This window comes from Rutilus rutilus, assembly GCF_951802725.1.
Source record: "Rutilus rutilus genome assembly, chromosome: 11".
Classification (NCBI taxonomy): Eukaryota; Metazoa; Chordata; class Actinopteri; order Cypriniformes; family Leuciscidae; genus Rutilus; species Rutilus rutilus.
Window position 1 is genome coordinate 41,642,361 of NC_140216.1, and position 23,670 is coordinate 41,666,030.

The 23,670-nt window shown below is 37.5% G+C and overlaps 3 protein-coding genes across 4 annotated transcripts in view; 1 reads left to right on the forward strand and 2 right to left on the reverse strand.

Moving 5' to 3' along the window:
* Window positions 1–993: 993 nt before the first annotated feature.
* Window positions 994–5,373, reverse strand: LOC311300347 (uncharacterized protein). 2 transcript variants are annotated; one of them, XM_084424601.1, is made up of 6 exons: window positions 5,288–5,373; window positions 3,362–3,438; window positions 2,822–2,961; window positions 2,376–2,717; window positions 1,925–1,969; window positions 994–1,796 (listed from the first exon to the last, which is right to left on the reverse strand). In XM_084424601.1, exons 3-6 carry the CDS (start codon window positions 2,880–2,882, stop codon window positions 1,627–1,629), a joined length of 618 nt encoding a protein of 205 aa, XP_084280727.1. In that variant the 5' UTR covers window positions 2,883–2,961; window positions 3,362–3,438; window positions 5,288–5,373; the 3' UTR covers window positions 994–1,626. The 2 variants fall into 2 exon arrangements, with proteins under 2 accessions (XP_084280727.1, XP_084280726.1); XM_084424600.1 differs by having other exon boundaries at window positions 1,029–1,799; window positions 5,288–5,369.
* A 5,490-nt stretch (window positions 5,374–10,863) lies between these two features.
* Window positions 10,864–22,376, forward strand: glmp (glycosylated lysosomal membrane protein). The gene is made up of 6 exons (XM_084423241.1): window positions 10,864–11,108; window positions 12,432–12,704; window positions 14,656–14,850; window positions 16,995–17,213; window positions 20,146–20,411; window positions 21,639–22,376. The coding sequence occupies exons 1-6, from the start codon at window positions 11,010–11,012 to the stop codon at window positions 21,805–21,807; spliced, it is 1,221 nt and encodes a 406-aa protein (XP_084279367.1). The 5' UTR covers window positions 10,864–11,009; the 3' UTR covers window positions 21,808–22,376.
* A 75-nt stretch (window positions 22,377–22,451) lies between these two features.
* tmem79a (transmembrane protein 79a) overlaps window positions 22,452–23,670 on the reverse strand; it is a 5,616-nt gene continuing 4,397 nt past the window's right edge. The window contains exon 5 of the mRNA XM_084423242.1: window positions 22,452–23,652. Within this exon, the coding sequence (XP_084279368.1) occupies window positions 23,460–23,652 (193 nt within the window). The 3' untranslated portion in view covers window positions 22,452–23,459. The remainder of the gene's footprint in view (window positions 23,653–23,670) is intronic.

Sequence of the window (23,670 nt, forward strand, 5' to 3'; positions counted from 1 at the left end):
TTTTTTTGTGCACAAAAAGTATTCTCGTTGCTTGATAAACTTAAGATTGAGCCACTGTAGTCACTTGGACTATATTAACGATGTCTTTAATAACTTTTCTGGGCCAGCAAGTTTCAGTCCCATAGAAGCCTATGGAGCAGTGATCCAGCTCTCAGATTTAATCAGAAATATCTTAATTTGTGTTCTGAAGATGAACGAAGGTCTTACGGGGTTGGAACAACATGAGGGAGAGTAATTACTGACAGAATTTTCATTTTTGTGTGAACTATCCCTTTAACCGTAAAAACAGCACAAAACAGCTAGTTAATGTCGTATTACCTTTGAGGCAATAAATATTGAATGGTCACAACACCATTTCCAAAGAAAACAATAAAATAGTCTCTGCAGGAAACAATAGCAATATGATAAATAAATTAAACTTAATAAGATAAAATTCACAAATACCCGACAAATCATTAAATGATAATTAAAATATGGTTAAAATTTAATTAAACATAAATTGGAAATTAGAATTAACAAAGTGCAAAGTGCAACTCCGTTACATGTACATAGTAGATATATAGGCCTATGTAGATTCACTCTTTCTCTGTCTGTGTGTGTGTGTGTGGAGAAAAAGCTGGAAATAGTCATGTGGCTCTCCTTACTGCTTGCATAATATTTATATAGCCTACACAATATAACAATATTTATAAGTGCAACGGAGAGCTGTGCATGTGCTGGATTTCAGCTGGGATAGAAACTAGCCTATTCATTTCTAAATTAGGATGTTTTTTGATGTAAAAATATTGATCACATTATAATTAGACATCATTATAAAAAGGAAGTCAGATTGGCCCACCCTCACCTCATATTTTGTGGTTTTCTGTGCATCATCAGAATGCAGTCAGTCAGGAAATCATTATTATTCTTTGCACGACATTAATGTGAAACCATTTCTCTTCTCTAGATTGTCATGGCAGATCTGACATGACTGAATATATACAAGAAAATGTCAGAAAATGCACACAAAAACATATAATTATTATTTTGCTGTTTATTTGATCAGATCTCTCAGTAATACATTTATCATTGAAGACATCTGTTGACATTTTTATTTAATCATGAATTGCCAGAAAATAGTTTGCATTGATATTTTCTCTTAAAAACAGCTTTAAAGCTCATAGATACATATATAATGTCTAAAGATATACAACATAATGATATTCAAGTATATTTGCTGTTCTTTTTTAGCTCATTCTTACATGTAAAAACTGCAGTTATGTAAATCATACCACTTGAACTCTAAACTTTGAATATTGGTTATATATGCTGAACTAATAAACATTGCATTAAAGACGTGATTTGATATTTAACTGAATATTATTGTCAAGCACAAATAAACCACACAAACCTGAATAATCACCACACCATTAATGACTGGTTTGCTGTTTATAAAACTGGCTAGGTTTACCACATCATCTCAGTTTCTCTGAAGTGGAAGTGATCAGGCCAACAGGAAAAAACATCTGAGGCGCAATTTGCTGTTTTAATATGAGACAACTATAGCAGTGCTGATATAACTGGCAACGCGAAGCTCAGGGACAGGCCTATATTGAGTTAGATTGTAAAATAAAGCAGAAATAGATGTCATTCAGCTGATCTTTGGTCCATCAGAGCTCCATGTTTCGATGCTTTCAAGCCTTTCTGCCAACCACGATGGTAAATGATTCCTCCTGCGATGATTGCAGTCAGAAGAAACACAAACACAGCCAGTCCAACACCAGCGTACATCAACACACGCTTCGTCGGGGTCACCTCTTCTACAGAGACAGAAGAGTTACTCACATTCATACAAACAGACAGTATTAACTCATAACTTAGATTGAGTGCTGGATCTTCAGTCGCTATGAAAAATGAACATTCAAGATAATGATCAACATGTTACCTGTGATGTCAACAACGTCTTCTGGCTCTTCTGTTACAAAAAGACCTGTAAATATGATCAGTTTATCAAACAAACACATAAGAAAACTTTTTTAGTTGTTAGTTGTATGGTAGAGTTTAGAAGAGATTCAGTCCCAGTGTCGGCCCAGATCCGGCCCAGATCCGGTACGTGTGGAATCCATTTGTACCAGATCTGGGACGACACTATGTTGCTGTCGGTTTTAACTTAAAGTTAAGTAACTTAAAACAATATAAATGATGCATAATGACATATCAGGGCCTTTAGAAAAAATAAATAAAAAATTGTCCAAACTTTTGATTAGATGTTTGTGATTTAAACATTTTCTCTATCCAATTTATACTGTATATATACATACTTAAAAAAAATTTACCTAAAATGGTAAGATCTTCATTAACCATAAATATGATGAGAAAAAACTGAAATCTGTTACCTTCGATCTCCAGTCTGATGGGTTTGTCGAAGAACATCTCTGGAGCGTCAGACTTTATTCCACAGAAATAAAGTCCTGAATCTGATTCTGTTACTCCAGAAATAGTTAAAGAGACTCTGGTGACCCAACTGTCTGCTGTTATTTCCATACGATTGCTGTTTGGATTGTAGTTGATCAGGAGTCTTCTCCCGGTTTTGTCTTTCTTTGCAGAAATCAGCAGAACGAACTCTTCAGATCTGAGATGATACCAGGCGACTTCATATCTGTCTATCATGCTGCAGTTCAGAGTGATGTCTTCTCCCATCCGAACTCTCACATCAGAAGATCCTCCTGCTGACAAATCTGGAGAGACATTAAAAAAATCAAATCCTTTTAGACTGTAAATAGCTATTGTATTTGAGGTTGATATATTAATTTCATGAGTGTTTGAAAAATAATATATTTACCGCTGGATGTGATTTGCATAATCCAACAAGAAAATACACAGAAGAAAAAGACTTTGTCCATTGTGTCTGTCGTTCGTAAAGGTGTCGATCAAACTAAACTAAGCTCAATGCAGAGACACCGAAACCACAGTTTCCACTTCCTTTACAGAGAAATATAATGCACTGTATTAGTCTCAACTCATATGGAGCTTAAAATATGACAATATGATTTGAATTTGAATTGTGTAAATTTGAATTATTTACAAGTGTAATCTAACAAAATTGAATTTTAGGTGGTAGTTTAAATAGTTCTGAATTTGTTTTTTGTTTTAAACGAATATTGAACATTTGAAATTTAACAAATTGAAATGTTTTTATGGCTGAATTTGATAGACATGCATTTTCAAACAGCTAGTTTTTTTGTTCTGAATTTTTATACTGCAAATATTCAGTTTAAAAAAAATACAGATTCAAGTTTTCAAGATGAAGAAATTCGGAACTTCAAATTCAGTTTTCTAAAATTCAATCTCAAAAATTCAAACTCAAAAATTCAGATCTTACAGAAAGCAGGTCACAGGTCATCCACAGGGAAGAGTAAAGGATCTCAGAAAAGTCTTGGCACCACCCGATCAATCTTACTAAGGCGATTGAGAAAGAGATTGGTCAAATTATATTTGCTAGGTTTATGAGCAATAAAAGAATACTGATAGATGCAACTAGCAAACAACAACAAGAAAATATACTGAAAATGCCCTCGCTTCAAGGGGAAAGAATGAAAGCACACATACCAGGGGCAATGACAAAAGTGAGAGGAGTTATCTCAGGTGTATACCATTGAGTATATCAATGGAAGATGTCAAAAATGAGATTCAGGGAGGCAAAGTGATTGAAGCCATACGGCTTAAAAGTAAACGAGATGGATCATTAAAGGAAACACTATCGGTTGTAGTGCAATTTGAGAAAACTCTTACCTAAATCAGTGCAAATAGGGTACATGAATTACAGTGTGAGAGAGTATATTCCCAAACCTATTCGATGCTATAAATGTCAAAGAATGGGACATACAGCACAGCAATGCAAAGGAAAGTTGAGGTGCGCTAGATGTGGTGGTCAGCATGAGTACGGTAAATGTGGAAAGGATATGAAGATTAAATGCTGTAACTGTGGTGGTGAGCATAGTGCTGCGTTTGGAGGATGTGAAGTACAAAGAGAAGCCCAGAGGGTGAAGATTGTAAGTAAAGTGTCTTATGCAGAAGCACTAAAGACAGTGAGAGAAACGGCATCAAATAAAAGCCCCAGTGGAATGGTTCAAAGAAATATAGTAGCAGTTAACCAAACACAAAGGCAGACTCCTGTTCGTACTCAGGTTACATGTGATCACAAGTGTGAAGTTGATAAGGAAACATTGGTAGTTAAGAAGATAAACATTGTGGTTTTCATTTGTCACACTATCAATGTTGCGTCACAGTTGGAAAAGAAAAGTGATAGAATCAAGGCTATTGTGGAGGCAGCAGAAAGATTTCTTGATATAGATGTTAAAGCAGATCAGATACATGAATTGTTAACAGTACTTGGAAATGGGGAAAATACACAAACTGAAGGTTATGGTAATGCACATACTACAGTGGAACGCCAGAAGCCTCATAGCTAATGGTCAAGAATTTAAAAAATATATTTATGAATTAGATGTAGTTCCAGATGTAGTATGTGTACAAGAAACTTGGTTACAACCACATTTGGACTTTGTTATACCAGGGTTTAGTTCTATAAGAAATGATAGGCCTAACAATCAAAATGGTGGAGGGTGTGCTATACCTTTCTCAAGGATGGGCTGGCATATAGAGAGCTCCCTTGCCCAGAGGATATGGAACGCATTATGGTCGAGATATGTAGTCCAAGGAAAGAGGGTCATATTAAGCTGATCAATTTTTATAACCCATGCAAAAAAATTAATTATTGACAAATTAAAAGAGATGGCAGGGAGTGTATACAAGAGAGAAATATGGTGTGGAGATTTTAATGTGCATACCAGCCTATGGGGTAGCAATCATACAGATAGTAATGGGAACATAATGGAAGAAATTATGGAAGAAAGAGTATTGGTATGCCTTAATAATGGACAGGGTACAAGGATAGATGTAAATAGGGGTATTATATCATGCTTGGATATTACACTGGTGTCAGAAAGCTTAGTTAAAGCATGTGATTGGCATGTTAAGAGAGAAACTACCACAGGAAGTGATCATTTCCCAGTTCTCGCTGTAATTAATACACACATTTGTATCCAAGAAGGGATGTCCATAACCAGATGGTGTTTTGAGAAAGCAGAATGGGGAAAATTTAGGACATGTTGTGAAGAGTCAGTTAATCTGGTTACATTTGATGGAAATATAGAAGAATGCACAAAGCAAATTACAGAACACATTATACATTCAGCAGTATGGAGTATCCCACAAAGAACAACCAAGGGAAGGAAGAAAGTGGTACCTTGGTGGCATGAGGAATGTAGCAGAGCTGTTAAAGAGCGGTCTGCTGGTCTCTCTCTGTATTTACTTCTCCGCTCTTGCTCATTCACTCATTATCGCTCACTCATCTCTTTCAGCTGTTCCTCGTTCTCCCATCCTCACACCTGTTCTCTATCTCCTGTCTTTAGTCTCTCTATTTCTAGCCCCCTCTTTCTCCTCTGCTCTGTCGGATTATTTCCTTCCGTCACGTATGTACTGACAATAGTGTTCCTTCTTGCCTCGCCTTGCCTCGGTTATCCGGACCTGCCGTTTGAGCGACTCAGTCACTACCAGAACTTTTCTATTTGTGAATTTCCTTTGTTGATCGGCCATAGCGGCTTTGACTTATTGCTATTAAAGAACTGATTTACCTGCTTTTCGCCTTTTGGATTCTCTCTCTCTGCACATCGTGACAGAAACAAGGCATTTAGAACATTAAAGAAAAATCTTTCATGCGAGAATGTTATAGATTATCAAAGGAAAAGGGCTGTGGCACGTAGGACAATAAAGTATAACAAAAGGAGAAACTGGAGAGAATTCTGTTCCACCATAGGCAGAGGAGTAGAGTTAGGGGATAGATGGTCTATGTTCAAGAGAATGAGTGGGAAAAGGACGTCGGTTAAAATTCCAGCTTTGATTGATAGAGAGAAGATGATAGTATCAGATAAAGGAAAGGCAGAAGTGCTAGGGAGGACTTTTGTGGCAGTACACAGTTGTGAACACCTTAGTGATATACATAAACAGCAGAAAGAACTTGCACTTAGAGAGAATAAGGAAGTGAAGTTAAAAAAGGAGGATGGCGTGTCAATACTAGATGTGGATTTTACGATGTCAGAACTCAACATAGCTCTGCTGGGCACTGGATAGACCAATTATGTTATGCCATGTTCAGACAGTTACCAGTTGAATCATTTAAGTTAATATTAAGACTTTTTAATAAAATTTGGAGGGATGGAATAATACCACATAGTTGGAAACGTGCAGTAATATTACCATTCAACAAGCCTGGTAAGGACCCAGCTAATCCTGATAACTATAGGCCCATAGCATTGACATCCCACTTGTGCAAATGGATGGAGAGGATAATAGTCCGCAGATTATCACATATATTGGAACAGAGAGGATTACTGACCAATATACAAAGTGGATTTAGAAAAGGGCGCTTCACAACAGATGCTCTAGTTAGAGTAAGTAATGATGTGGAAAAGGCATTGAAAATGAAAGAACTAATGACAATTGTATATTTTGACATAGAAAAGGCATATGATACCATGTGGAGGGAAGGTTTGCTGATTAAACTAAGTAGTATGGGTATTGGAGGAAGGTTATATAATTGGGTTATGGACTTTTTAACAGGTAGGAAAATTAAAGTTAAAGTTGGATCAGAGCTATCTACAGAATTTAATGTAGACAATGGTATTCCCCAGGGGAGTGCAATTAGTCCGATACTGTTTAACATAATGATTAATGATATTTTTTCAAAAATGGATGGATGCATAAAAACAGCACTATATGCGGATGATGGGGCCATTTGGATGAGAGGAAGGAATGTGTCATATGCATTAGGTAACATAAGGAAAGCAATTAGGGAAGTAGAGATGTGGTCATATAAATGGGGTTTCAAGATGTCGACAAGCAAATCTTGTTATATGATGTTTACAAAGAAGCGCAAGTGCCATGTTGAAAGTTTAACATTATATGAGCAGACAATGGTGAAAGTAAATGAATTTAAGTATTTGGGACTATGGTTATGATAGTAAGTGTACATGGAAAACGCATATTAAGCACTTAGAAACTAAATGCAAAAAAGTTATAAACCTGATGATGAGAGCTGTGGCTGGATGTGACAGGGGTGCAGAGAGGCAGTCGTTAATTAACATCTATAGGGCTTGCCTGAGGTCATCAATAGACTATGGTTGCGTAGTTTATGGTGCAGCGGCAAAAACAATATTGGGAAAAATTAATAGATTACAGTATAGAGCATTACGTGTATGCATCGGAGCTGTTAAGAAATATAAATAATATAAATATTATATTATAATTAATATAATTAAATAGGCTAGTGAAATGAGCACTAGTGTATAATAAAATAAGAATTAGTATCTAATTAATAAGCTGTAGTATCTTTATAAAGATACTTTTAAAGAATGAGCACTAGTATATAATGGAATAGATACTGATGGAATAGATACCTACTAGTAGCATGAAAATACTTAGTAGTGTTTTAAGGATTAAATGTTAAATTGGCTGTGGCACTTTAAAGGCGGTCTTCTGCTGTGGAGTTCGCATCGGTGCAAAAGTGCGCATAGAGCCCCAATACTAGGGCCAATATCGAATGCAAAGAGCCATGTGAAATTTTCTTCTAGAATTATCATTTTTATCAAGCTCGTATATTTCTGTAAAATATACTTCTGTAATTTCACTTAAATGGTCATTTTCATTGCCATTTAAGTGAAATTACTGAACTTAAATATATACGTAAAATTTCAGAATATAATTTTTTCGATGGCACTTACAGGCTTTTGCATCTGAACCCTTCATATGAAATGTCTGAAACGAGCATCTTCCCTCTCCTGTCAGTGACTGGACATCATTTACCACACATATATATTTTACACAGGCCATGAAACTGTGTGTGGATTATTTCATTAATAAAAGGCAGAACCAATATCTGATCTAATTGCAATTATTATTCTTAATATTTGTATTTATTTTGTTGTTATTTAATCAAATAATAATTAAAATGTAAACATATATATGAATAATGAATAATTAAATATGACTATAATACTATTATACTGTAAACCCATTTATAATGCAAATCATTGTCCAGCAAGTGTTGCAGTCGCTGTATAATTTACAGCTTTCTTTTCATAAAGAGAAAAAATAGTGCACAAAACACTTAAATATATAAATATTTATTATAAATATACATACAGTACAGCATTTTTCACATTATAAAGTGGCAGTGTTACCTTGTAAGGGTCAATTTCAGTATAAAAATATGAAATTTGATACAAAAGCATGTAGTTTATAGAGGAATGCTCTAGAACAGTCCATTTAATGCACTTTTGGTCATAATCCTGATAGTCTGGTAATGTTCTGGTGATCTGAGGGCTAAGATGATCATCTGTGTGTTGTAATGCTGTGTGTGTATAAAGATGATCATGTGTGTGTTGTAATGCTGTGTGTATAAAGACATCATCGTTGACTTGTTCCAGTGGAGAAGAGCAGGATTAGTCTGGCACTAGAAGCTGGTGTGTGTGTGTGTGTGTGTGTGTGTGTGTGTGTGTGTGTGTGTGTGTGTGTGTGTGTGTGTGTGTGTGTGTGTGTGTGTGTGTGTGTGTGAATGTGTGTTATCTCAGTTCCTCACGGTGGGAGAAGATGGAGAAGCAAAGACGCCAGCAAAACCAGGAGTGTGTGAGACACATTCACATCAGGATCTGGAACACACACACAACTCGCATCAAGTCCTGCTCATTCAACACTAACACTGACTGTGTTTACATGCGCACCAATAATGCAGATCATCTCCAATAATCAGAGTGAGGATTTAAAGTCCATCTGTGGTGTAAATCCAGCTTTTAATGTTGTTTATGTGTCTATGTGCTGTTTTTAATATGCTTTAAGACAAACCATGTGTAAGTTCATAAGTCGACACCATTGCTGAGTATTTCCTCCTTAAAACTGCAGTGAACCAAAGACAGTCTCAAAAACACGCTTTGAAATCGCTGGTGTTTCTGACGTCACAAACTACCTTGTAACCAATCAGATCAACGTGTGATCGTCAACCAGTGGATCTCTGAGCTGAGTGAGTGAGTGGAGGCGGGGCTCATTTGCATATCCATAGAACCATAGAAAGATGAGTTTTAAGGGATAAAGTTATCGACTACAGGAGGACTTTAATGTCATGTTTACATGAGCGCCTCAAACCTCTTCTGATTATCCGCTAGTTGTGGTTATTTTTAACATTTTTAGCATCGCATTATAATCACTCAAATGATTTAACTAGTGTGTGCAGGACACTATAATTATGGAAGCTTGTTTCCGCCACAGAATAAAACATTTTAAAAGATAATTGTGACTTTTTATCTCACAATTGTGAGTTTACATCTCGCAATTCTGACTTTATATCACGCAATTGTGTATTATACAGTCAGAATTGTGAGATATAAACATGTCTCGTCACCACCACGTAGGCTCACTATTGGGCGACGCTGGTCATGTGTGTGATACGTGGTGACGTGCAACACAGACGCGCGACGCTTAAACACTACGTAAAAAAAAACTCAAGGTCCAGAGAGAAGGAAATGAAAAGTGGAATAAAGTCGTTATTTTTGTTTGTTTTTGCATTAAAAAAAGTATTCTCGTCGCTTTATAAACTTAAGATTGAGCCACTGGAGTCACTTGGACTATATTAACAATGTCTTTAATACATTTTCTGGGCCAGCAAGTTAAGGTGTCCATAAGCCTATGGAGGAGTGATCCAGCACTCAGATTTCATCAGAAATATCTTCATTTGTGTTCCGAAGATGAACGAAGGTCTTACGGGGTTGAACAACATGAGGGTGAGTAATTACTGACAGAACTTTCATTTTTGGGTGAACTAACCCTTTAATAAATCTCATGATTGCATTTATTTGTTTTCCTGCATTTGGACCATCATTTAATAAGTTGGTTATAGTGAATTCCTAATTCTTCCTTAAGAATCCTCCTTTCTTTATTATAAGCCTTACATTTCTTCAATACATGGTCTCCTCTATTAAACATCACATAAACCTGTGTTATGCTTCCCTATAATGTGTAAAGTATGATTTAGATTTGAATGTCCTGTTCTTATTTGTGTGAAAATAACTTGTTCTCTTCTACTTAAGCTGTGAATTATATTGCCTCTCTTTATGGTTTTGGACCGTGTAATAGTGTAATAGCGACCTGTATGACACGAGCCCCAAACTGTCTGCCATTTCTCATCGCACGCTTCTAAAATAAAATGTTTTCCTTCTGATCTGCTGAGTGAAATGTTTATATTTGGTTCTTTCATTTTTAATAATTCTTTGGCTATTTTGTCTGCTTCCTCATTACCTTGAGTTCCCACGTGTGCTGGAACCGACACAAATCGCGTTATTATTCCCACCTGTCGTAAACTGATCATGATTTCTATTAAAATGTCAGTTCTATTTGTTTCCAAACAATTGATGTGTAAACTCCCAAGAACTGCCATTGAATCAGAGCATATTATGACTTTTTAATGATTTTGAGTCTAGACCATCTTCATTAACCCACCCCTTTATTTCCCATGCAAAGCCTTACCTGATGCATTTAAAACTTCCCAGCAATCATTCAGGACTTTCCTCACAGGATGATGCATGTCATATGCCTTTCCCATATCAAAGTAAACTGTCACTAATCTCTCTTTGACTGCTATAGCTTTCTTTACATCTGTTTCCAGCTTTACTAATGCATCTAATGTTGAAATGACGCTCTCCTTCCTCTAGGAGCATTACACTAAAATACCGTAATTTATAACCTATATCCTATTGCCAACTTTCACGGTGAAACGGACCGCGAGAACAGATTTACCACATCCGAGCACGTGAGATGTCACGTGATGACGCCGCGGGTCACATGACTGACTCACCCGAAACCAAAACAGCACAGCAGAAATGTCAGTTCTTCATTCCGCTTTTGTGTTCAGAGTATAAAACATGTCGATGTTTAAAGTGAATTTTATATGTTCAGTGCTGTTTGTGGTGTTTGGTGCCGCGCTTGCATTTCTGGGAAATGGAGATAAATTTCGACGAAAGGTGAGAATAAATCATTGAGATCAACCGAAACCAATGAACAAACTTCATACCGGTGCAACAACAAACAGCCTTTAGAAAGCTGCAAACACCCACATATAGACACTTTATATAAAACTATGTTTTTATCCAGTCTTTGAACGTGGTGTTTATCACAGCTGTATATTTAGGCGCATCTCTTACAAAAGCTGGTCATCAAGTTCCTCTTTGTGTGTTTTTGAGAGGTTGGATCAGAACTAGAGAGTATTTATGTATAATAAATGGCATGAAACTGTATTATATAAATGAATGAATTATGATATATGTTCTGTTTCATAAGACCTTTGAAACCCATAAACACCCAAGTACAACTGATTTAGAGTAATTTAAATATAATTCTACATTTACTCTATGAATGTACTGTAAATGATTAATAATTATGAAAAATTATTCATTTGATCTGGTTCTTTTCAGTGATCCAGTCAAACTATTATACAAAGCATTTATAGTCATAGAATTAGAGACATTTGACGATCTATAAATAACTTAATTTTAACATACATTTTTAATTGACAAGCAATAAACATTATTTAACTAGATCAGAGCTGAGATATATGGGTTTCTTTCTTCTTATGGTGATAGTTCAGATTGCTCTTCCAACATTTTCACTTTTCCCACCACAAAAACCTATACATGTGATTTAATATGTGTCATTTTTTTTATTTGCCATGATTCAACAAAATGTCATCCATGTTAGTCAGTTTGAAAACTTTACCTTGCTGATATACAGTCAATCACATTATCACAGTTTATTCGCTATAGTTTAGAAAATGGTAATAAAATATGAGCAGAACTCAGTTGATATTTGACTGGTTTTGTCCTTCTGTTAGACGGTCTCACACATGAATTATGTTGAATATCTGTCAGCTGTTAAATTTAACTTCACAATTAGATCATACCAGTTTAGCTCAACCAATCACCAAGCAATGCTTCATTGTGTTCAGTCTGTGTGTAAAAAGAGCATTAGCAATTAAAGAAAACACACTTCAGCAAAACATGATCAGCTCCAAGTGTCCGAATCATTTTTGATTCATCATTTTACTGGTAGTCTCTGAATGAAGAATATTTGGGTATAATATGTCACAGTTTACTTTATTTTGCTCTCCTCACTTACAGAAATGAACTGTAGTGTCCTGATCACACTAGTAAAAAAAATAAAAAATTCACATCAACGATATTCAACACACACTCTGGAATGAATCAGACTCTCTACAGTTGTGGTGTAAAGGGGTGTGTGATAAGTGTAATGATACTGGTGTGATGAACACACTTCTCTGATGTCCTCAGGTGTCTGTAGAGCTGAACCCGGGTCTGAGACCTCCCTCGTCTCTTCCTCCTGGAGTCGCTCTGGTTCATGCGCGAGGACTGGGACCCAACGACACGCTTCACTTCATGCTGTGTAATCTCGGAGCTCCAGCACTTCTGCTTGTCCACACGAACAGCACAGAGTCCGCAGTGCAGGTGAACTGGCCTGTGTTCATCAACGGCAGTTCCTCAGGCAGCCTGAAGGTGGCGCCGGAGAGCAGCTTGACCTACAGCTCGGCAATCGTGTTCACCCGGGTGAGATGCAGTCAAGGGTTATTTCATGCATTATCAGGGAATTAAACCTATGATATTTGCTGCTGGTCTCTACAGAAACACTTAAAATAACCGAATTCCCCTTAAACGCATACCTCGAGTCTTTAGTGACCCGGGACATCATTCACTACCCTCCTCCTCATTCATTTTTTTAAAGTTAGATATCAACCTTCTTAGCATTTCTCAATCAATTAATTATAAACTATATAACAAGAAACATTTTTTATAAAATATTGCCTGTTTTGCCATTCATTTTTTGTAAAAATTGTTTAGGGTCGCTAATGACTAGCGGTGTGTAACAGCAGAGTCCGTCTATGGAGAGCCTGGCCACTCCCCATTAAGTCCTATTGTACCGAATGTTGGTTGTAGTTCCACCAGAGCTCCACTGGGGACGATCGCCCATGAGTGCAGAATGAACGGGAGTCTATGGGGCTAGACGGCTAAATGTGTCTCTTTCACCCGATTGCCGTTGAGAAATCTCAGATTTGATTGTAGGTTTTGCAAGTTCAACATGGGTTATAGGTCGAAAGTTGAATGAACGAGTACTTATGTCCTTTCGATTTCTTACAGGTTGAGTTGTTGTTGCCCATAACACGATAGCATTCTGCTAATGAACGCTGATTGGTCAGTGAAGGACTGATTACGACCAGAGATACCGCTTGATGGCATCGTGGCATCCGAAGCGGGACCAGAAACAAACAAAACAAAAACTCTTCTAGCACGTGTATTAACCTGTGTCAGCTGTGTGTGTTTACCTGTGTCAGCTGTGTGTGTTTACCTGTGTCAGCTGTGTTGTGTGTTTACCTGTGTCAGCTGTGTTGTGTGTTTACCTGTGTCAGCTGTGTGTGTTGACCTGTGTCAGCTGTGTTGTCTGTTTACCTGTGTCAGCTGTGTTGTGTGTTTACCTGTGTCAGCTGTGTTGTGTGTTTACCTGTGTCAGCTGTGTTGTCGATGCCTCGAGTGAAAAGAAAGTGCAGAGCGCGAACGCACCAGAGTGACTGAAGGATTGCCGTAAAGCAGTATCTCTGGTCGTACGATGTGTATGACGTCATTGACACTTTAAAAGACTTTTTAAAGCAAATAAGTGACTCTAAAAAATCTATCACCCAGCAATGTGTCATTTCTTTGCATCTCCTTTCAAATACAACATTCAAATTAGTAGAAAAAAAATGATATCCTGAGAACAGTGGATTTTGAGGGGTATAGCGCCATAGACCTCCATTCATTCTGCACTCGTCCTGTGAGCGCCCTCATGTGGAGCCAGAGTGGAACTGCAACCAGTTCAGAAGCCGGAAGTTTACTGAGAGTGGAAGTTCTCCCCTTATTAGGCATTCTCTGGTAACAGTGTATTTTTTTCAACAATAGTTAAACCTTTAATGACTGAATAAGAGCAATTCACCTTTATTCCACAAGATGGCAATGCCTGATACACAATGATGACGTGGCGTTTCACTCATAGTTACCGCAGGCAGAAAACAAAAGAATAGGAAGCATCATCAGCAACACTTGAAATGGCTCAGTGATTTACTGCAAACACACTCAGATATTAGTGTCACTGATGGTGGATCTGGTGAAGAAGCTGTCAGCCATCAAAATACTGATTTTGAAGATGTTGAAAAGGATAGTTTTGAGAATATGTTTGAGATGATGATGGTATAAAACACCCTTCTAAGCTCCAAAAGTTAACAAAATATGCTTTATTCTATTCTTCTGTATTTGTGACTCTAACATCAGGAGAGTATCATCACGACAGGTTGAGATCCATTCATGTTAGATATATATATCCGGGTCGCTAAAGACCTTAATATGTAATAATGACTGGCGAAACATTCATGCTTTTAAGGGTTAAAAAGAGAAAGGAAACTGATAACATGAACAGACCATGAGAACTGAAGGTGAGAGGTGAACACTGATGTGTGTGTGTGTCTCGCAGATATGGGAGTACGATGATGTCAACAACACGGCAGACCCACAGACGACGGCAGAGTCCAGTTTCTACTCTCCTTACGAGCTCCAGAACTTCATCTGGGCGGATCTGAACGCCACCGTCAGCCAGTCGGATCACGTGATCACGCTGTGCGGCCGAGAGAAAGCCGAGAGTTTCGCCAACGGCTCCCTCTGCCTGAAAGTAAGCAGAACTGCAGCAAACACACAACAGGATGAAGATGGTATTTTCATATTTCACTCTAGACTGTAATATGGACTTAGAAATGCTGTGTATTGTGAAAAGCGTTATACAAATAAACGTGAATTGAACTGAATATGGAGATGATTCATGTGTAAGAAAAATGATGTGGACGTCGAAGATCTCAAAAATGAAGTTTATCACAGCACAGCAGTGGTGAAGCACACCTTGGGTTCACCGGCGCCAGAACGAACCCAGAACATCCGAATCGCAAACCTTTTATCCTGTTACCATTTAACACTCGTAATGTAAATCAAGTCTGCATGTTCATGAAGTCGAGACCCTATTGTCTGGGACTGGGTATTAGATTCAGATGTTCCAATGCGATTCGATTTCCATTCACAAAGTTCTCTCAATTCAATTTGATTCGATTTCGATTCACAAGCTCTCAATTTGATTCGATTTTGACTCACAAGCTCTCAATTCAATTTGAATTGATGCGATTTCGATTCACAAGCTCTCAATTCAATTTGATTCGATTTCGATTCACAAGCTCTCAATTCAATTTGATTCGATTTTGACTCACAAGCTCTCAATTCAATTTGATTCGATTTCGATTCACAAGCTCTCAATTCAATTTGATTCGATTTCGATTCACAAGCTCTCAATTTGATTCGATTTTGACTCACAAGCTCTCAATTCAATTTGATTCGATTTCGATTCACAAGCTCTCAATTTGATTCGATTTTGACTCACAAGCTCTCAATTCAATTTGATTCGATTTCGATTCACAAGCTCTCAATTTGATTCGATTTTGACTCACAAGCTCTCAATTCAATTTGAATTGATGCGATTTCGATTCACAAGCTCTCAATTTAATTTGATTCGATGCGATTTCGATTCACAAGCTCTCAATTCAATTTGATTCGATTTCGATTCACAAGCTCTCAATTCAATTTGATTCGATTTTGACTCACAAGCTCTCAATTTGATTCGATTCGATTTCGATTCACAAGCTCTCAATTCAATTTGATTTTGACTCACAAGCTCTCAATTCAATTTGATTCGATTTCGATTCACAAGCTCTCAATTCAATTTGATTCGATTTCGATTCACAAGCTCTCAATTTGATTCGATTTTGACTCACAAGCTCTCAATTCAATTTGATTCGATTTCGATTCACAAGCTCTCAATTTGATTCGATTTTGACTCACAAGCTCTCAATTCAATTTGATTCGATTTCGATTCACAAGCTCTCAATTTGATTCGATTTTGACTCACAAGCTCTCAATTCAATTTGAATTGATGCGATTTCGATTCACAAGCTCTCAATTTAATTTGATTCGATGCGATTTCGATTCACAAGCTCTCAATTCAATTTGATTCGATTTCGATTCACAAGCTCTCAATTCAATTTGATTCGATTTTGACTCACAAGCTCTCAATTTGATTCGATTCGATTTCGATTCACAAGCTCTCAATTCAATTTGATTTTGACTCACAAGCTCTCAATTCAATTTGATTCGATTTCAATTCACAAGCTCTCAATTCAATTTGATTCGATTTCGATTCACAAGCTCTCAATTTGATTCGATTCGATTTCCATTCACAAGCTCACAATTTGATTCGATTTTGATTCACAAGCTCTCAATTTGATTCGATTCGATTTCGATACCCGATTCGCCTCAATGAATATAGATTTAGTACAAATCCCAAATTTATAATAAAAGAACAGTGAACATAAGTTTACAAGTGGTTAATTAAAAAAAAACTATTTTTATTTTAGGTGCACTTGGGGACATTAAAACAGAACCCAACTCTATATTTCAAATGCATACAATGAATAGACAGGATTTTGATGCAAGATGAAACAATTTTGAGCATCGATTTTGAATCGACCACATTTTAATCAGACCGATTAATCGAAAAATCCCATTTCGTAGTTCCCATTCTACGATTGATGACCATTTGCTCAGGATGTGATAAACTCAAAGGGTGAAGAAACATTATAACTTCACCTCCTTCATCTCTAATTAAGCCATTTTGAGGATGAGCTCATTCTGAAATGTACAGTATTTTGGGGTGTAATCTGTGTGTGTGCAGACCACAGTCTCTTACATGTGTGTGTTGTTCCTGGTTCTCCTCAGCTGTCAGTGTTTGAGTCTGCGGGTCGTGATGGAGCGTGGCCGAGTCTCCTCCATAACTCTAACTCCTCTCAGCTCCACGTCTGGCTGGACGGAGTGACGCCGCGAGGAAACAGCTCCCGCTTCCTCCTGGAGTTTCAGTCGGTCGGAGACTCCGGCTTCCAGGGGAGAGTTGATGTTCGCAGCTCCATAGATGATGAATACACTCCTTCTATCTTCAAGGTACAAACTTCAACAAACCTGGACATTTCCTCAGATTATTAAACTCTACTGTATCACATACGTGACCCTGGACCACAAAACCAGTCACATGGGTACGTTTTTTTGAAACTGAGATTTATGCATCACATGAAAGCTGAACAAATAAGCTGTCCATTGATGTGTGGTTGGTTAGGATAGGACAATATCTGTCAGAGATACAACTATTAAAAATCTGGAATCTGAGGGTGCAAACAAATCTAAACATTGAGAAAATCTCCTTTAAAGTTGATCATTTATGTTGGCGATTGTGCTGCATTCACTCACAAATACATGTTTTATATATTTACGGTAGGAAATGTACAAAATATCTTCATGGAACATGATCTTTACTGAATATCCTCATGATTTTTGGCATACAAGAAAAATGGATAATGTTGACCCATACAATGTATTGTTGGCTATTGCCACAGAGATACCCGTGCGACTCGAGACTGGTGACGTGATCCAGGGTCACATATAATGCGTTTATTCCTAAGGCCTGTATCATATGACACATATTTAGGCCTGTAAATGATGCAATCTTTGCTGTCGCACACAATCTCCTCCAGTCTTTCTGTCTTTAGGGTACAAACTTCAGCAAACCAGGGCTGTGTTTCCCGTACACCGCCGTAACTCCACTATAACTTCACTACTGTAGTGCGATCGTTGAGGAAATCAGCTATAGTCTCGACTGTTTCCTGAAACTGTACTGTCGCAAATTGGTCGTTCAACCCTTAGAGTCAGCCGCGCTGGTTAAAGGGATAGTTCACCCAAAAATGAAAGTTCTGTCAGTAATTACTCACCCTCATGTTGTTCCAACCCCGTAAGACCTTCGTTCATCTTCGGAACACAAATTAAGATATTTTTGATGAAATCTGAGCCATGTCTCACTCCTCCATAGGCTTCTATGTGACCGAAACTTGCTGGCCCAGAAAAGTTATTAAAGAGATCGTTAATATAGTCCAAGTGACTCCAGTGGCTCAAGCGACGAGAATACTTTTTGTGCGCAAAAACAAACAAAAATAACGACTTTATTCCACTATTCATTTCCTTCTCTCTGGGCCTCGTAGTGTTTTTGCGCTGCGCGTCTGTGTTGCACGTCATCACGCAACACACACATGACCGGCGTCGGCCAATAGTGAGCCTACGTGGTGACGTGTAACACTGAGCAAAAACACTACGCGAACCAACTAGAGGTCGAGAGAGAAAGAAATGAATAGTGGAATAAAGTCGTTATTTTTGTTTGTTTTTGCGCACAAAAAGTATTCTCGTCGCTTGATATACTTAAGATTGAGCCACTGGAGTCACTTGGACTATATTAACGATCTCTTTAAGAACTTTTCTGGGCCAGCAAGTTTCGGTCACATAGAAGCCTATGGAGGAGTGAGACAAGGCTCAGATTTCATCAGAAATATCTTCATTTGTGTTCCGAAGATGAACGAAGGTCTTACGGGGTTGGAACAACATGAGGGAGAGTAATTACTGACAGAATTTTAATTTTTGGGTGAACTAACCCTTTAATGATGTCAGGTAGGTTATGGAGTATGACTTCTTTTAATGAAATTCTTCGAATTAACGCTAGATGTTTTAATATAAATTACAGACATGACATCTGAGGACTATTTCTTATTTATCTCAGTTATTTTGCTTTATTTCCAGATTCACTCATAGGCTCGTTCTTACACTAGAGCTCGTTCACACATGCGCACTTTAAATCTCTTAAAGTCGTAAATGACATTTGTATGTATTCTAAATTAAAGACACAGGTTGTACTGAATGTCAGCTTGCTTATTTTGCTCAAGATCAGGATTTATTGAGTCCACATGTCATGCAAACTAGAAGCTCTTCTTCTAACCACAGGTCGAGAGCTGTCGCTCAAACACACGACTCTGCGATGCTGTGTGCGAATGCTCGTTGGAACGATGGTTTCGGGAAACACCGACTCGTTGAACTGCTGATAACGACTGAACTTGTGACCATAGTTGGCTAACGATGCTTTTGGGGAACACAGCCCTGAACATTTCCTCAGATTATTAAACCCTACTCAATCATATGTGATGCGTGAATTTCTAAGGCCTGTAAATGATGAAGTCTTGGCTTCAGAATAACATCACTTTTTGTCCATACAATCCACAACCCAACCGTCTCCATTGACTGTGTGTTGTGTGAAGCTTCCTCCTCATCATTTATGACTTATGACAAACAAAACAGTGTCTAAAAGCTGCTGTGTGACAGGGTGTACAGCAAACCAGCTAAACAACCCAGGAATAAGTGTTTACAAGCTGAAGACCCCAAAAAACAGCGTTTAAGGACACAAAAGTGGACACAGGCGATTGAGAGAGCACAACGTGTCGTATCACTCTGAGAACTAACTTAGGAGAACGTAAGCGGCCACAGGATAGCTTAGCTTACAGAAATATAATATAGAAAACTAACATTTGGATATTTTACTCACCAGTGATAAAATGTTTACTGCACACACAGTGTATTTTTAGTGCATACTGAGTGTCAGTATCCCACAATTCACCCATTCACCCAGCCTGTGTCCACTTTTGTGTCCTTAAACGCTGTTTTTTGTGTTCTTCAGCTTATAAACACTTATTCCTGGGTTGTTTAGCTTGTTTGCTGTACATTTTGTCTAACAGCAGCTTTAAGACATTGTTTTGTTGTTTGTTATAAGTCAGAGATGAAGAGGAGGCAGCTTCACACAATACACAGTCAATGGAGATGGTTGGGTTGTTTCCCCCGGTGTGGGTGTGGCCTACATGCGCTCTGTCTCTATTGGTGGATCTCATGTGAGTGACAGGTTGCCCCGCCCACATCATCAGAGATGACGAGCAACAATAATGATGTGCACTGCTGAATCATGTGTAATGAACACTGCAGTATGATGATGTCCTGTGTCTCCTGTCAGGTGTTCGACTGGGTCTCGCTCCCGCTGAACTCCAGCAGTGTGTGGGGTTTCTCCCAGTGGAAGCCGGTGGCGTACCGGAAACCCGAGCCGGTGTTTGAGGACGCTACGCCCTGCAGAAGCTCTCCTCTGGTGTCCGTGAGCCGCATCCCTCAGTCCGCGCTGGTCCAGGCCTTCTTCACACCCGAGGCTCAGACCCGCGGGCTCAACATCAGCTTCGGGGTCGATAAAGACCCGGTGTTCTACAGCGACACCCAGTACATCAGCTGGTGAGTGCACACTACTGCACTCTTACATTTAATTCATCATCTACCTTTTACATACACTGGCTGATTAGATCTGTTAGGAAATAACGTTATTTATTTATATTTAAATATAAAACAAAGATTAAATTGTTATTATATTGATTGTAATTGTCTTTGATAAAAAAATAAAAAAATTAATTGCTTTTGATTTTTTTATATTTGAATTGAAGATATTATAAAATACTATGTATTAAATAAATATTCTATTATTTTATTGATTGTAATTTTCTATTGGTTTCTTCATTTACTATTTTCTCATACTTGTCGATTGGTATTATTAAAGGAATAATGAAATATTTAAAATATTACAATATTTAAAAATTAATAGTAAAAAAATATATATATTTAAATTGTAAATATTAAAATACTATATAATAATGAATATACAATTACTATAATTAATTGTAATTTTCTGTTGTTATTTATTTTTGGTTTTTAATAGACTTTTTTTCTTCTTTTTTTTACCATACTTGCCGATTATTATCTGTTATTAAATTATAAAATTTTAAAACAAGGTTTTAGGTTTGCTTTTGAATATTTTAATTAAAAATATAAAAAATACTTAATATAAATTGTTATTTTATTGATTGTAATTTTCTATTGGTTCTTTTTTTTTTTTTTTTTACGCATACTTGCCGATTAGTGTCTGTTGTTGGGAAATATTACAAATATTAAAAACATTTTTGAATTATTCTTGAATATTTTTTACATATTTGACGATATAAAAATACTACATAATACATAAATATTAAATTGTTATTTTATTGTTTGTCTTATCGTGTGAGTGATCTCAGACTAGTTTTACACTAATTGCAACTGTGATCAACTATAAAGCACATATTGTTCCTATATATTATTTTTACCTTTTTTAGTAAAAGTGTCTAGTTTGTTTCCAAATGAGTAAAATTCATGTTTAAATGGTTCACAAGTGAAGTAGGTTTCCTGAACACGCCCCCTGTCAGTCAAACAGATAGTCCCGCCCCCAAACTCTCATGATTGGTGGAGACAGAAGTTGACGAGCCACTCAAACAAACAGATCAATGTTCTGAAACAGTCAAACTACCAATGAGTGAATCATAGAGACTCTGAACAACAGCTTTAACACACATGAGATGAGCTCTAGCTCATATTAAACACAGTATTTTCAGTATGAGAGTGTGTTTGAGCAGTGTTTGTGTGGACTCTCTGCAGGACTGTGTTAATGGGCATGGGCCAACCTCCAGCCGACTCCTTCTCCACGTTAATCATTATCATCATCGCCGTTGGACTTGGCACTCCGCTGGCCATCATCATCGTGGGTGGAGTGTTTGTTTGTGTCCGCAAGAGGATGACAAACTCAATCTACGAGCCAATCAACTGAGACCTTAGGGTACAAGCCCCGCCCCAATGCACACACCGGCCAATCAGTGATGAGGTCACTGCCCCCTGATTGGACGGTTAGAATGATCACATGCACGTTACTGATGATGAGGAGGGGGATTTGCCTGACAAACTCCCTCTGGAAAAAGTGTTTTTGATTTAGACGTATCGAATTTTTTACACCTTTATACTTAAAACTGATTGGCCAGAAGATCACAGAACAAATCGAGTGATTATTTGATTTTGTAAATTTTTTAGAAATAATGCTTATTTGTTCTGTGTCCCATAATAATAATAATCCTGCGTGCATAATCAGTCATTTGCCCAATTTTAAAACAATCTCTTTATTCCTAAAATATTTGCATATGTTTTTGCTAAATAACGGCAGTGATGAGTCTCAGGGATTCAGTGTGTCTCTTCATCAGGGGTTTGAGGAGAGCGCTGCTGCTGGTCTGATGTACATTTGCTTTTTGTAAACATTGATTTGCACCACATTTAAAAACACTGAAATCTTTCAGTTTTTGTTGCCGCCAATTACTAATAAAAATGTAAATATGGATTTAAAACTGCAACCGTTTCTCTCTCTCTCTCTATAAACTCCTCCTCAACACTGACGGACTGAAGTTCAGTGTTCTCACACACCTGTCAATCAAACATCCAGTGCATCATTTATTCAGAAACATACAGATGGAAACATCAGATTGGAGGACAGACATTAGTAAACATGAGGAATATGGCACAAATCAACAATAATCACAGCATGACATACACAACTGCATGATGCATGTCTGACACATTACTCATCAAAATACTTCACTGTAAAACTAAAACTCTATTATCCAACATATCCGGCTTACTAATTACATTGATTTCTAAAAGAGGCCTATTTTAGGAGCTTTTACTCAGACAGTGTTCTCATGCCTATTAAACACATATCCTCCTTATTTATTTCTTACATTAGTTATTAAAAAGACATTTTTAAAACAATAATAAACCATGGAAAAATGTAAGACATCATAATTGTTTCTAAACCTTCACTTTCTAAAAGCAAAACATACTTGGTAACGCTTTACATTATAAAGTTATTCATAACGTAGCTTATAATGCATTATATATTTCCATAAATAACTGTAACCAAAGTAAACATGCATTATAATATTTGCAGACTCCACCTGTAACTGGTTGTTTGTCGTGCGTTTTATACTTTCTAAAGGTGTGTTCAATGAATAGGACGTATAATATTGTATTATAACTGTGGTTACAATCATTTAAGACCATACAGTGCATAATTCATGCATTAAAATACTTTTATAATGCATTTTATATATATATATATATATAAGGCTTTAAGTTACCATATATATTTTGTATTTCTTTCTTTTGATTTCAAGGTGAATGTGAATCAGGGTTTGTGAAATTCACTGGACTAGTAACTATTGAGGTCAGATCCTGAGAGGCCGAACCTCGAGGGTTTACAGCAGTTAAACAGGTTTCATCATGACACGTATCCAGTTTCATCCCATTCTCAGTGCAAGAGAGAATATTTCCCGACGGATTCTCCCAGTCTTTCATCCTTCATTATTTAAAAGTCTGGACGGACAATTTCAGTGATGATTCTGAAGTCTCATCCATTATTCTGAATGCTGATTGGTTTCACCCCCACCACCTTAGCTTTGGGGGCGGGGCTGTGGTGGGCGGAGCCACGTCAAACACCGCCTCCGGTCCGCCCACAGAGCCGATGAAGTACAGGTTTGCTCCCAGAAGCACGAGCAGAGGCAGGAACGAGAGGCCGAGTCCGAGCGCTCGTACGCTGCTGCCGAACGCCACACACACCCAGTAGATCAGTCTGAGGAGGAACATACAA

Bases quoted from the DNA above. Each gene is read 5' to 3' on its own strand.
- glmp (XM_084423241.1), top strand. From the start codon at position 11,010: ATGTCGATGTTTAAAGTGAATTTTATATGTTCAGTGCTGTTTGTGGTG. The intron at 11,109-12,431 runs GTGAGAATAAAT...TGATGTCCTCAG, and splicing joins GAGATAAATTTCGACGAAAG to GTGTCTGTAGAGCTGAACCC. The intron at 12,705-14,655 runs GTGAGATGCAGT...TGTGTCTCGCAG, and splicing joins CGGCAATCGTGTTCACCCGG to ATATGGGAGTACGATGATGT.
- LOC311300347 (XM_084424600.1), bottom strand. From the start codon at position 2,882: ATGGACAAAGTCTTTTTCTTCTGTGTATTTTCTTGTTGGATTATGCAA. The intron at 2,718-2,821 runs GTAAATATATTA...ATGTCTCTCCAG, and splicing joins TATGCAAATCACATCCAGCG to ATTTGTCAGCAGGAGGATCT. The intron at 1,970-2,375 runs GTAACAGATTTC...TCATATTTACAG, and splicing joins CATCAGACTGGAGATCGAAG to GTCTTTTTGTAACAGAAGAG.